The 15,136-nt window shown below is 35.0% G+C and overlaps 1 protein-coding gene across 1 annotated transcript; it reads left to right on the forward strand.

Annotated features, from left to right (window-relative positions):
* Nucleotides 1-1,566: 1,566 nt before the first annotated feature.
* Nucleotides 1,567-3,672, forward strand: LOC127868040 (uncharacterized). The gene is made up of 3 exons (XM_052409603.1): nt 1,567-1,734; nt 2,992-3,099; nt 3,475-3,672. Exons 1-3 carry the CDS (start codon nt 1,644-1,646, stop codon nt 3,594-3,596), a joined length of 321 nt encoding a protein of 106 aa, XP_052265563.1. The 5' UTR covers nt 1,567-1,643; the 3' UTR covers nt 3,597-3,672.
* The last annotated feature ends 11,464 nt before the right edge of the window (nt 3,673-15,136 follow it).

A 15,136-nucleotide genomic window follows, 5' to 3' on the forward strand; every position in this document is an offset into this window, starting at 1 on the left:
TATGTAATGTTTTATGATATATAAACGAATAAGGTGTTCAAACAAAACTGAATTATCCTCCACTTATACCAGCTTAACAATCTTTATCTTGTTAAACTGATTGTCTACAAAACTATTGAATGCAAACTGAACGATTTATGATACTATAACCTATAAATTATTTTAAATTTTGGAATGACTATAAGGTCAGCAAAACTAGTTTTATCGTGTGCATGCCCATGTTTTAGGTATGAAATAAATAAATAGAGATCATACAATCAAAACATATAGTAATACCAGTGAAATAAATACAACCTTGATAAACACTCTGAGAATTGGAGCCAACAATTATTTGAAGTTAATAACATATATCATTGACAGTTTTTATAACTGATTGCACTATTAATGTATTGCAATGCACATGTAGGATCAAACCGATAAAGATGTAATCACTTCCTAACATTTTCCGGTACAGATTGCAACATACTGTCTATTCAAGCTGTTCAGTAAAATGCAATCGCGTCTTAATGCATCACTCGCTTAACTGTCTCTGACTAACTACAGTAATGCATTTTGAGCTTGCCCAGTGCAGTTATTACTTATTTGTTTGCGTATTATACATACGATTTTGTTTTCCATAACGATACATAAAGGTTTACTGAGTGAAGCTCCGATAAAAGCATATGACCAAGTGTTATCAGCCGATCCGTGAATTTCACATTTTGTGCCATTCCTCGAAAACATGCCACGGTATACATATATATATGTTGTGAATAATTAATGACGCTAATAAAAAACAATACAATCGCAGTCAATATGTATGTATATTAACCAGCGTTCCATTGTGTGCGGTAAAACAAATACATGAACTGAAATCAATATATGTGCAACCTACGTTTTCTGGTTGAAAAGATATGTGTTAGATAACTTAGCTGTTCGCATTAACAGTCTCCCTTATGTTGATAAGTATTTGTAAGACAATTTCAACTAATTTTCCTCTGCACTGATTCTATATAATGAAGATAAAGCCAAACGGCCTCACATCACGCTGTCCTCTCATAGCCTCGTTATTTGACGTCCAAACTATTAAAGTATATTCAAGTTCCATGGGTTCGAATCTAGTTCAACAAAAAGTAGTAATGTAATAATGTAATAAAGTGTATATATTGACTTTTGTAAAATTTAAGCAAGGGGAAATCAACGTTAACATATTACCTGTATTGTGTATGAAAGGAACTTATTTGAACACACAACCAGATATGTTTCATTTTAATAACGCATTTCGACAGCAGGTATCAGTTTTCTCTCACATATTCTGTTTGTTTATTTTTATCGTTGACATGTAATGTCGCTAGAGAGTTGCCAAATATCTGTAAAATTGTGTTCTTATATGTATTATTCTTTTATCATTGCATACTAATAGTTAGAACCATATGTGAGACAATTGTAATGTTTTACCAAGGTTTTCGATGATTACATTCTCTATATGACTAATATGAAGTATGCTATATCATTGTATAATATCTGTCATTTTATGGGAGCATCGTCACGAGTAATACTGTATCCGTCAGTTTTCAATGTCAACACAGATTGGGCACTCCCTGTTTGGAAGACTAAAAGCACGATCTCCATTTACATATCACGAACTACCGAATATAAAATAAATGCATCGCTCTTCTAGTTACCATAAAAATTTGACTAGTCCAAGTAACCAGGCAATCATGCGGACCGTCGCTGTGTTGGCAATTATTTTAGGTACGAGTTTCTTTGCGGCTAGATTTAATGTTACAGTAAAGCAGCGGGGAAACAGACCCGCTGTTACAAAATGTTGTTGTCTTTTTGTTTGGACGTGTAATACTTGCCATTGTTTAGTGTATAACATTAACTGTTGCTAAGATTTGGTGGTTAAAGTATTTTTCATGGTTAAAAAGCAGGATACACTTTTCTTGAACATACAGAGGAACAGTCTGCAACTGAACACAATTATTGACTCAGTTTCACATTTATCACATGCCATACCCTGTTTCCCATGTAATATAACCGTTACGAATATTTTTATGTTACACTTGTGTAATAAACTTTTTAAGCGTTTTCCTTCGATTGACAAATCGCCTTTTGTTATCTTGCTGAAATGATGTTGAAACGTCGAATGACGTCATCAAATCTAAACAACGTTCGGGATTTATCATTATGTTTGAGTAAATATTTATTTAATTTGCTCATTAAAAAAATCTGGCGCTCGTTGTCATTTCATACCATATTTTATTAAACTCGTCCAGGAAATTCGTTAGAAAGCTCGCCAAAGGATCGCTTCTTAACAAAATTCCTGAACTCGTTAAAGCGAGACTATACGATTTTGTCAAATATTTATGAATTTATATAAAATGTGTAAAAAAACTTATTATACATATATTTCAATATAAATTAAAATAAACGTTCAGAAGAACATGTGTCGAAAAATGCTAAATAAGCCAGATAATTAATTCTGAAATCGAAAATGTCTGTACAGTCGAATTCGCCATCATGTATATCATGCATGAACGATGTGAATCTAAATTTAGTTTAACGGTTCATTTTAAATTCGTGCAACGATATCTGTTTATACGACACACGAACAAACACTAACTGAAAAGACGAATGCTTCGGTTATTGTAGGAAATATGTACGAAATATCTTCGTCACAATCGGCTCGGGGCGCTTATTTGTCTTTGCTGCATTTTATGAAATTCTTCTTCAAAGTATATTTTGTCTTGCTTATTTGTGTTATTGTAACATATTTTTATCATTTCTTTACAAATAAGCACATATACAAATCGTATAGCCTCGCTTTAAATAGAATGGTATGATATGACAACTTGTGCCAGATCCTTTATTAATGTCATTAAATGAATACAATACTATTTAAACTATATGCTAAAATAATGTTGTTATTTTTTTTCAAAAGATCTTTTAGTAGCGATTTCGTTGCTAAAATATATAATTAATATTTCACGACGGTACTTCTTTCTACAGTCGTATGCTACGCCGAGGAATGCAGGGACGTTGGTGGCTGCCATCACGTGACATGTGCAACTGGGTGGCACCTTGCGTGTCGAGAGCGTGAATGCACATGCCTTACTGGTAAAACATATTTTATTTGATAGTATTTGATCGTTTATGTCTTAAAGAAACGTACATGAAATGTGACTAATTTGTCAATAGATAATTTAGGAATATTTGTAAGAATGGACAATACGAACACATTCATTTTGCGCTACAATATTTAGGGCCGTCAAAGCCGCTAATTGGCTATTAGTTAAACTATTTATAGTAAAATAATCTGATACAACTGTAAGCTTCCTGAAATAATAATGCCACCATCAAATTAACTGAGGTTGGAAATAAAATTATATGACGACATTTAATCACTAAGATGTAAGAATAACGTACAGGTTATATGCTAAGTAAATGTTAGCAAACATACATGCACGCAATAAGTCAAGATTGTATTTGCAGGCGCTGCCGGTGGTTCCGCCCCCAACTGCACTCTGGCCTCCGACTGCCATTGTGACAGAGACACACCTCACTGTGTGGACGGGCACTGCATGTGTGGCTTCAGACCCGGTGGTGGAAAATAAACGTGTCGCTGCTAGACTTGCAAATCTACTTACATGTTTATTACGAAAAAAAATCCCATTAAATACTTGCCATTTTTGCGTTTTATCTTTTAATTGAACATACAGTTACGAATTAGCACATACGACTGAGTATGTACATCACTAGGGTTTTTTTGCATTGCAAATAATGAAGGCTTGGGAACCTGTGGGTTGTGCGATCGGGCTGGCTAGCATATGGGTTTTTGGGGTGCGGATCAATAACGCAACAATTGGGTTCGAATTTCATCATATTATTCCTCAAACATCAAGTCTCGAGTTCTATAAATAAACACAATTGAATAATAAGTTGAGAGAAAAACTATATAATAAACAAATACTGTATTGTATTATAATGGATTAATTGCAAAATACAATCAATATATATTAATGTAACTCTTGGACATCATTACCTGCGCGAATATAAATATAAACGCATTGAACACTGGATTTTCAATAAGCAATATTTGAACGGCGGCTTTTTTAATGTTTATGTTTTGGCGGAAGTCGTTTTTAAAACGGGTCAACAAACACTATACTGCTAAACAATCTATACACAATTTAATAAATGAAGCATCCCTATGACATACTACCCCCGGACGAAAAAAAAGGCGTCCCGACACTTGAACTTGGGAGCTTAAACAAACATTGAATACACTTGCAAAAATCCAAAGTTGTATAAGTTAAATGTAAACCTAAATATAATGAAAGCATTGCAAACAATCATGTTCACTATCACATACATATATATTTTAAAACAAACATAAATGCAAAATACTTATAGATGTATACAAAATAATTTGTCATACAAATCAATATCGTATTATCTATTAAACTGTTGAACGATCCTAACAATATTAGAGCACAATTTGACAATACATTTAGAATGACGTTGGCTCATCACATGACTTTCATTTCACTCAATTTCAAAATTCAACACTCATCAATGAATTACTTTCTCTATCAGATGATATCCATTTCGTATTACTTCAAACGCAGTTAATCCTTATTCAGATATAATCGAAATCACTCCTTCATTCCACAGGAACAGATCAACCCAAAAAGAGGTATGTCTTGATTTCTTGAACGATTTTTCGCATATAAATCTCACAATGCATTTCGGTTCCAGTTCAAAAGCGATTCTCGAAACAAATTCAATAATCCTTTGAACACAATATACATTTTAATTCTAACAATAATCAAACTTGCATCAATTTATATTCATATCAGTTCATAAATTCAGTTCACTTCGAAGATATATACACATTTAACATCAATACAAGAAGTCAATACACAATTTAATTTAACAGTACATACATCATTTCATACAGTTTCTTCAAAACATGCCATATGTACTATTACAGTTCATACAACCATCTAGAAACCATCACTTCACTTATCTGTACCTTTGTGGCAGTCGTATTTGACGTTTTGGTCTCGATAGAGGGACACTCATGTCATTCCCAGCGTTGTCTGTGTCAGGAGATATATGCTTTCTAGCTGGAATGATGTATTTGGGCGCCGGTGTTTCCTTGGCTCCATCGTTGTCGCTACGAAGTGTCGATTTCAGAGGTAGGAGAAGATTGCGATGCACAGTTCGGATCTTGATCTGCCATTCTGTTTCTGTATCTACAATGTACATTGTACGGATCCGACTCCCATTTGTCGGCAATCTTGCGTTTACTTCTGATTGTCACATTCTTTGCCAACACAATGTCACCTGGCTTAAGAACAGAAGACTTAGCTTTTTGATCGTACCGTTGCTTATTCGCTTTGCCGGTTTCTTCGGACGTTCCTTGGCTTTCTGGTAGGCGTACGCTTACCTGTCACGGAGCTTTCTGACGTACTCATTTCTTGACTTTGCCTTGGTGTCATCAAAGTTCAGGCCTAAAACTGCGTCGAGTGCGAGCTTAGGTTGGCGACCAAACATCATGAAATAAGGTGAAAACGAGGTACTGTCGTGTATGGTGACATTCTATTCGTGGGTCATTGGTGTTACGTAAGATTTCCAATCAGACTTTTTTATTTCTTGTAATGTGCCCAGCATTTTCAACAGAGTTTGGTTGTATCTTTCACAGAGACCATTGCCCATTGCGTGGTAAGGAGTTGTTCTGTACTTTGCGATGCCTGCGAGCATGCATAGTTCCTTGATCAGGTCGCTCTCAAAGTTCGCACCTTGGTCACTGTGAATACGGCTAGGGAATCCGTAATGAACAAAGAATTGTTCGAAGAGAACTTTTGCTGTAGTCGCTGCTGTCTGGTTCTTCGTCGGAAACGCCTGGGCATATCTGGTAAAATGATCTGTCACCACCAATATATGTTATTAACCCCCTTTCAAACGTTCAAGGCCTAAGTAATGAAGATGATCTCCACGGGCTCTGATGAGGATATTGGCACAAGCGACTCAGTGTCACCACGACCTTTCCTAAGTTTACATCTCGAGCAGTTATCGACCATCTCCTTGATGTAGGTATCCATTCCGGGCCATTAAAAACGTTGTTTGAATAAGGAAGTGGTCCGGTCTCGTCCCTGATGTCCAAGATCGTCGTGTAGTGCCTTGAAGACCCCACTGCGAACTGACTCTGGTAACAGAATTTGTCTGTATTTGTAGTCTTTGAATGTAGCAGAGCGATACAAAACCCCATCGGAAACTACAAATGAATCCCAGTCACGAAGGTATTTAACCTCTGGTGTAGGTGAAGCATCAACCCGCATAGCTGACGGTCGAGTACCTTGTTCCATGTGGTTCTTCACCTTCAATATGAGGGGATCTTGTGCCTGTAGAATTCGCCAGTCCTTCGAGCTTAGCGACTGTGACTGTATGTTGTCAGGAAGATCTGCTTGCCGTATTGGATCAAGTTGGACAAGAGACTCTGGATTTAACAGTGTTGTTGCCAAAGCAACTGCCGATAAATCGATGTCTACTGAAGATGAACTTGCAGAAATAATAGTCTCATTAATGGTAGCTGGTACAGTAATAGTGTCAGTTTTGATGCGAGATAACCCGTCGGCAGCAGCATTGTTCTTTCCACTTCTGTATATTATCTTGAGGTCATAATTTGAGAGGGCAGCATTCCAACGTTGTGCAGTGGCGTCGAGTTTTGCGGTAGTGTTTACGTAGGTAAGTGGGTTGTTGTCTGTGATAACTTCGAAGTAAGAACCGTAGAGATAGTCATGAAATTTTTCAGATATTGCCAATTTTAATGCCAAATATTCTAGTTTGTGTGTTGGGTAGTTTGCTTCTGAAGGTTTTAGGGATCTGCTTGCGTACGCTATTACTTTCTTTACTCCGTCGTGTTTCTGACGTAACACTGCACCGAGACCAATTGTTGAAGCGTCGGTTTCTACTTCAAAGGGTTGTGTATAGTCCGCATAAGCCAAAAAAGGAGGATTAACAAGATTCTTTTTCAGTTGGTCAAATGCTTCTTGTTGAATGCTGGTCCAAACGAAAGGAGCTTATTTCGACTTCTTTTTGGATGCTGTGTCAGTTTTCATCGGATGTCCTATTAGGAGGTTGTTCAGAGGTCGTGCTATTGCGGAGAAGCCTTTAATGAAACGACGAAAATACCCAGCAAATCCAAAGAATTTCCTGACCTCTTTGACGTTCTTTGGTGCAGGTCAATCATCCACAACCTTGGTTTTCTCTCTGTCAGCTCTGATGACGTCCTTTTAAACAACGTGTCCGAGGTAAGTAACGCTTTTCTCGAAGAATTCGCACTTCTTTGGGCTGATTTTCAAATTATTATCTGCAAGTCGTTGAAATACGGAGTCCAAACGATCTATGTGAGTGTCTATGTCCTTGTAGAATATGATAATGTCGTCCAAGTAAATCAAGCACTATCGTAAGTTTAAGTCACCCATGCTTCTCTCCATGAGGCGTTGGAATGTTGCGGAGGCGTTGGTGAGACCAAAGGGCATGCGACGACATTGGTAAAAACCGAGACCCCAAACTTGAAAAGCGGTCTTCTCTTTATCGGTGTCCTCCATTTCCACCTGCCAGTAATTAGACTTCAGATCTAATTTCGAGAAATAGCGTTTTCCAGAAAGCATGTGTAGGGTATCATCGATTTTCGGAATCGGATACGCATAGTGCGTTGGTTCAGTTTACGATAGTCTATGCAAAAGCGTATGTTCCTGTCTTTCTTTCGGACTATAACGATGTTCGACGACCATGGGCTCTTTGCTTCCTCTATTGCACCCATGTCTAACATCTCCTGTACATGTTCGCGGACCTCGTCGTATATTCCTGGAGGTATTTTACGGTAAGGCTCTTTGAAAGGTTCTTCATTCGATAACTCAATTTTATGCTTTACCGTGTTCGTGCATCCGAGATCATACTTGTGCTTTGGGAAGATGGATTCATATTTCTTAAATTAGTTGTAGTTTCTTTCTTTGATCATTTTTAGTGAAACTTCGTCTATAGCAACGCCAAATCATTCTTCAAGTTGTAACTTTCATCTTCATATTTGTTTTCTATTTCAGGTTCTGTAAGAGCAGTTGGATTCTTAGCGGATTCCGGTAAATATGGTAGAATGTGTGATGGACTGGTAGGTATTCCCGATGTACAAGGTAAGTTATCTACAGGTGTGTCTTCGTTTGTACATAAAGTTGTTTGCTGATTTAAAGCTAGAGTTTCGTCGTGATTGTATTCTATATATTTTCTCTTCTTTTTCTATTTCAGCTTTCAGTGAAATTTCGTCAAAACACATCTGTTCGTACTCAACATTATCTCTTTCTTTATCACTTACTTGTCTCTGTCTACTTTCAAACTCACTCCTTCCATTTTGTATTTGTCCATATCTATCATCTTCATTTGACACACCATCTATTGCACCACCACCTGAAGTTCTGTTTTTGTCTTCTTGTTGTCGCTGATCATTGCTTCTTTCAGCACTTGCACTAATTCTTTATTCATATTGAGGATGTCCTTCACTTACCATGTCTTTTTCTCTACATTCCCCCTTACTTCTACTATATCTTTCATTTCTATCTCTACATAACTCTTCATAAACATTCTCACTTGAACCATCAATCCTGTTTGAGTTCCATCTGTTTGAATCTGTTTGACGGCTATCATTCCTTTCATATCTTTCACTTCTGTTTGCACTTCTCCTACTAGTACCTTGATCATACATGTCTCTCTCATCATCAATGTTTCTAGATGCATTCGACATGATACGTCTCCTACTTGGGGATACACTATTTCTAACTCTCCTTTCATGAGTAATTATCTCCTGAGGATAAACTCCTGTAACTCTCCTATCTCTATTAATATCATATCTGTCCATCATCTCTCTGACTAAATCTCTTCTGTCAGCTCTTATATCACGTTCGACCTTTCATCAGACATAGTGATCTTCTTTCAATACACTTATTGCAAGTAATTCCTTCTAATTCACTTCTAACTGTGTCTCAAAAACCTTTCAAACTTTCTGATTCCAATAGCCTTCAAACTGCTTTCATCTTTCACTTTTCCATCCATGATATGCTATCACTGATACTTTTCAATTTCTACTTTATATGTGCCCTCCACTTCGCTGCGCAACATATTTCACTGGTTTCAAACACAATGATACACACTGATCAATTCACTCCTGTCTTAAGCATAACTTTCAAATTTCAACTTTCAAATTTCTATTGAGTAGTTTAACATTTCCCACACCACAATCTTCAATGTGTCACTGTCTATTCTAAACACTTCACTGTGCCTTTTCTGCTCCACTATGTTTACAACTTTCAGAAAATTTCACAATATGAGCTTTCAAAAATTGCAAACAACATATTCAAACAACAACATTTATACATATTACAAATATAAAATAAAACACACACACAGTACAACATTTCACATACATAAAATCACGTTTGAAACATACATATGATATAAACAATACTCTTATTTCAAATCAAATATGACAGCATACATAAAATCACGTTTGAAACACACATATGATATAAACAATGCATGAAATCACGTTTGAAACACACATATGATATACACAATACTTCTATTTCAAATCAAATATGACAACACAACTCAATACTCAATAAAATGCACTCATTTAATAAGTTATAACTATAGTCATATTAGTACATTATGACCCTTTTACAAAGAAAAATATGTAAAATAACAATGCTTATTACACTCCTGAAGAAAAAAATATATATAAATGTTTCTAAAAACAATTATTGAAACACAATCTTCACACATCTAGTGAGGTTTCGAACCTACGTGGGAAAAGTCAATTTCACAGATTCAAAATACAATCTGAAAACACGCATAGCAATAATAGTTGATATATCCAAATTGAGGCGCCAATGTGATCGGGCTGGCTAGCATATGGGGTTCTGGGGTGCGGATTAATAACGCAACAATTGGGTTTGAATTTCATCATATTATTCCTCAAACATCAAGTCTCGAGTTCTATAAATAGACACAATTGAATAATAAGTTGAATGAAAAACAATATAATAAACAAATACTGTATTGCATTATAATGGATTAATTGCAAAATACAATCAATATATATTAATGTAACTCTTGGACATCATTACCTGCGCGAATATAAATATAAACGCATTGAACACTGGATTTTCAATAAGCAATGTTTGAACGGCGGCTTTTATATTGTTTATGTTTTGGCAGAAGTCGTTTTTAAAACGGGTTAACAAACACTATACTGTTAAACAATCTATACACAATTTAATAAATGAAGTAACCCTATGACAGTTGCATATTAAATGTTATGTTTAAAAAAATGTCAATTTAATATTGTATTATATTTTTTCTATTTGAATAAGTAGACAATTTTTTTCATGTTTGATTTCTTAAATTAAAATTAATTTTGTTTTACATAATGTTCGTTTTATGTGAAAAAAATACTTTATTGATAATTACCTCAAAATGTAAAGACGCATAAACTCAGGAATTCCGTTAGTGCCATTGCATATGCGATAGTTGATTTTAACAACGATACTCGACAGGACGACGATCAATTTGGCGAATAAACACGATCAAGTGAGCGAATGAGTAAATTCAAGCGCGATCAAAAACACTGAAATGGGAGCGTGTGAACGGTCATTTAATAGCATTCTAGTACACATTAATAGAAGTGTACGTTAAATGTTATACTTACGGTTACTCATACAAATGTCATACAAATGTCTATTTACATTCCCAATTTAAACATTTAAACACATCTTCCATGGGTATATCTCTCCTAAAAAAGTCAACTGGTGTATTCTCTTTGAAGTAATTGAGGCTTTTATTCTAACCCTTTCGAAAGATTTTATGTCCATCAAGAGTCTTGATGTTTATGATCCATGGATAATTCATATGTGATATGTCGCGGTACGACTGAAAATAGTTGAAACTGTATAGAACTCACACGTTCAAATAAATTAACAAGTTGAACGTTTAATTATCACGCAGATATGAAATCCGGATAGTGCCATCTATAATCTCGCCTTTCTTTCATCAAGGGCGACACACGACACACAAAGTGATGCACGATATTTTGCGCTATACTCAAGGCGACACACGATATTTTGCGACATACACGAAGCGACACAAGATATTTTGCGTGACACTAAAAGCGACACGCGATATTTACCGCCTTTTGGGCTACCCAAACAAGGGCAATCTCCACGCAGAGTTGTCGTTCCTTAGTCTCACATACAACTCTGCGAAAGGCTCAGCCCTCCATTTTGTCTATAAAATAGATAAAACCAAACAAACGCATTCAACGTATATTTGATTGGATATTTAAGATCGCATGCATTAAATTAAGAAATATGACTTTTAAATGTACGATAAATCGTGCAAAAACTTGCGAGTTTTAATGCAACTCTTTGGAACTAATTCATTGCCCATTTACGCAGATGGAATCATTCCACGCACTTCACAAATGTAAACAATTGAACATATTTTTTTTGAGTGACGTTAGGAATTGCTTCGACGTGTGTATGTTTGTTGGTTTCTTAACATAAAAAAACATATCAATTTTATAATAATGAATTAAGACTGATATAAGATATCATGGTATGAGATGGTTTTCTTTAATGCAGTGAATGCAATGTAACCGTCGTGCAAGAGATTGTTTAGTATTCTGTAACCTCAATGATGAACGCTTGGAATGATCATGACTTAAATGAGACGATTTCATAACAATAGTCCGTTCTGAGCCCAACACAGAGGTGAATGTAATGTAACCGTCGTGCAAGAGATTGAAACAAGGGCGATATTTCGTGGTACATTCTCGCGCGTCGCTTCGTGTATCGCGCAAAATATCGTGTGTCGCAATTGACGAAATTCGTTATAACGATTTTACCATGATTTAAAACTCATGTACGTCACCATATTTTTATCTGCCTCATCTGATCGGCGTTATTGACTTTACGGCTAGGTACTTAATTGCTTTCAGCCTGTTTGTCATGTTCTTACTTGCAGCAGCCCAGGCTGTCGAGTTAGTTCGTCATGTTAATTCGTCTAGTAGTTGTAAATTGGATAGGATTGTTTGTTGTAAGTTGCGTTTGTTCCGTCAAGAACATAGGGCGGCGTTCATCTGCCATGCTGCTTTGATAACACGGAAAAAAACTGATAATTAAAATAACTTTAATTCCATAAAACCTGAAATCTACAAGAATCTGTGCCGTAGTTTATTGAGTGTATGTGCATTTAATTTTTTAGTCAACGTGTTTTTTTTTCGAAAATAAATGTTAGTTCGTCACTATTTGATGACTTTAGTAAATGTATTTTTATTTTGTTTTGTATATCGTAGTATACATTTTGATTGTGTCGATAAATTGTGTTCAGTTTTTATGTAACATCTGGTATTTGGTACTTGTATGTGTGTGCGTGATGTATGTGTGGTGGCTTTGTGATAAAGGCATTTGGATGTGTCAGTTCGACTGATATGGCAATGAAGGCTCCCGAGAGCATGTCGATTTTACATCGTAATTACCTTCCAGCTGATTAAATTCGCCTGCTACGATGCTGTTTAGATCAACTTCCCACACTGTTATCAACTAATAGATTAAATTATTATTATCGTGTAACTTATATCATTGGATTTTTAATAAATATATAATAGGATTTTCAAACACAATATATATATATAATAATTATTTGCCCTTAGAAGACATCAACCACAAGTAAACGCGTGCGAGTACACCACAACATGGTGAGACTTGCAAAACATATATACTGTTATTTTCTTACAGCAGATCATCAGTATTTAAAAAAAATTGAAGTGTTGTATTGATAAAGTACTCATCTTTTTTGACGTTCTTTTTTATTGTTAAATAAAAGAAATCTTGGGTTAAAAATGTTAAATTATCTTCATATTGTCAATGATAGTTATATAAATATTTATTATTTGTAGTATATATTATGATAATATAAATCTACGGATGTTATATACGTTCAAATGTTTCAAACTACCAATGTGTAATTTGCTTAGACCGGTGCATACGGGCTTTTGTATAACGTGACAAACTAAATATAATTGTTGTCTTGTTGAAGAAATTCGTAGTTAAAGTCACAATCAAACATATTTTATGTTCTCTACTGATCTGTTGATGATGGCTGTGGGTATCGACGATATTTAAAAACAAATGGGAAATAGTCATATGTTTGATAACATTGTACATATACACACGTTGTTTTAAACGGATACAACATATATGAATAAACTAACTAGAATACAAGTTCAGAGAAACGGTACTTGAATGTTTTATATAATTTCAAATAATTATATTGTTTACTGTCAAAACCCATTAATGTAAAATATGTACTAGGTCATGATATCCCAACTATAATGTTCTCATTGATTCAGAAGACACGCGTTTTGTTACTGCAAACAAATCCAGTAAACGTGTTGGTGTAAGTTTATTGCGGTGAATTACATTTTGTGTGATTACTTTTATTTGAGCAAACAACATTTCAGTCTTGCACCTTTAACAATAGATTTGAATAATGCAATTAATATTTCTCGTTCATATTTATTTTTTTGATTTAGACTGGAAGTATAAAAAATATATTGGCATATAAAAAAATAACCCCTGATAGTATACGATATTCATTAATTTATTTGCCCGTATAGCCAACGGCGTCTGTGTCGATCGTGTGACACTTCACACCGTCAGTAAACATTAAAGGGATCTTTTCACGCTTTGGTAAATTGACAAAATTGAAAAAAGTTGTTTCAGATTCGCAAATTTTCGTTTTAGTTATGATATTTGTGAGGAAACAGTAATACTGAACATTTACCACGGTCTAATATAGCCATTATATGCATCTTTTGACGCTTTTGAAACCTAAAAATTATAAAGCGTTGCAACGCGAAACGATTGAATAATTTGGAGAGTTCTGTTTTTGTCGTTAAATTTTGTGAAACTAAGAAGATTGCTTATATAAAGTATAAAATACGTGAAGTATGTATGCTCGGCGGAATAGCTCAGTAGGCTAAAGCGTTTTTACTTCAGGACTCTGGCAGGACTCCAGGGGTCAATGGTTCGAAACCTGGTCCGGGCAATGTTCTTTTCCTTTTTTTAATTTTATTCTTGATTTTTTACTGGAGCTTTTACGATCCAATTTTTACATTTATCGATATAAAGCATTTAATGAATAAGTGAAAAAAATGCCAAAATCTGTGAAAAGGTCCCTTTAAAGCACATAAATATTCAATCATTGAAAGTAGTTGGACTCCCCTCTCAATAACCAACTGATCAAATATCGTCAACGTATCGATATGAATTCAAAAGTGTTGGAAGGCATATCAAGAATTATCCAATATACAATACAAGAACCGGGTTCGTCAATGGTTGATGACTTAATTAGTTCATCGATCATTTGATTGCCAGTGTCAATTGGAAATTAGGAGGCAATTAAATGATAGCCCTAATCGAAAGCTTAAAAAGAAAAACGTCATTGTGTGTGTCTCTTACCTGAACAAATGTATAATGAATTGATTGTGTAATAATTTGTTCCACGAAACGAATACCACGTTAGTTATAGATAATATATAGTGTACTATTGTTTATCTATATATTCAAAATACAACATAAACACATTTAAAAAACAGAGGAACATAAAGTGATATTATGGTCATCTAACAGTTTATAGGTGTCTATCGCAACCGTTGTTTATTTTTGGTGTGTTCACTTCATATACACTTATATTTGTTAATGCAGCATCAACATACTTAAACAATATCCCGGAAAGAGAAAAATAATGCACTTGAATATCAACCGTACTTTCGTTTGACAACTGGTCATGCATATACGATGTGAACCTAAATTTAGTTTTAGTGAAGATTCGTTCATACGACACAAAGACACAATTTTGTTTTAAGGATCATTTCGTCTTACGGGACTGGGTGGGTCACGTTAGATATCCTATGTAAAATATTTTTTATAAACAACTGGTAGCAAGATGAGTTGCAGATAACTGGTCAGTAACCACATTTTAACTTACTCTTTGACCTACTAATTCTTTTCAGCTCAATTTAACAGTAAAAAATGCC

This window comes from Dreissena polymorpha, chromosome 2, assembly GCF_020536995.1.
Source record: "Dreissena polymorpha isolate Duluth1 chromosome 2, UMN_Dpol_1.0, whole genome shotgun sequence".
Lineage (NCBI taxonomy): Eukaryota > Metazoa > Mollusca > Bivalvia > Myida > Dreissenidae > Dreissena > Dreissena polymorpha.

What these genes read in the sequence shown, in the direction of transcription:
- LOC127868040 (XM_052409603.1), top strand. Translation starts at nt 1,644, where the DNA reads ATGCATCGCTCTTCTAGTTACCATAAAAATTTGACTAGTCCAAGTAAC. An exon ending in TGTGTTGGCAATTATTTTAG is followed by an intron (nt 1,735 to 2,991) that starts GTACGAGTTTCT and finishes TTCTTTCTACAG; the next exon opens with TCGTATGCTACGCCGAGGAA. An exon ending in TGAATGCACATGCCTTACTG is followed by an intron (nt 3,100 to 3,474) that starts GTAAAACATATT and finishes TTGTATTTGCAG; the next exon opens with GCGCTGCCGGTGGTTCCGCC.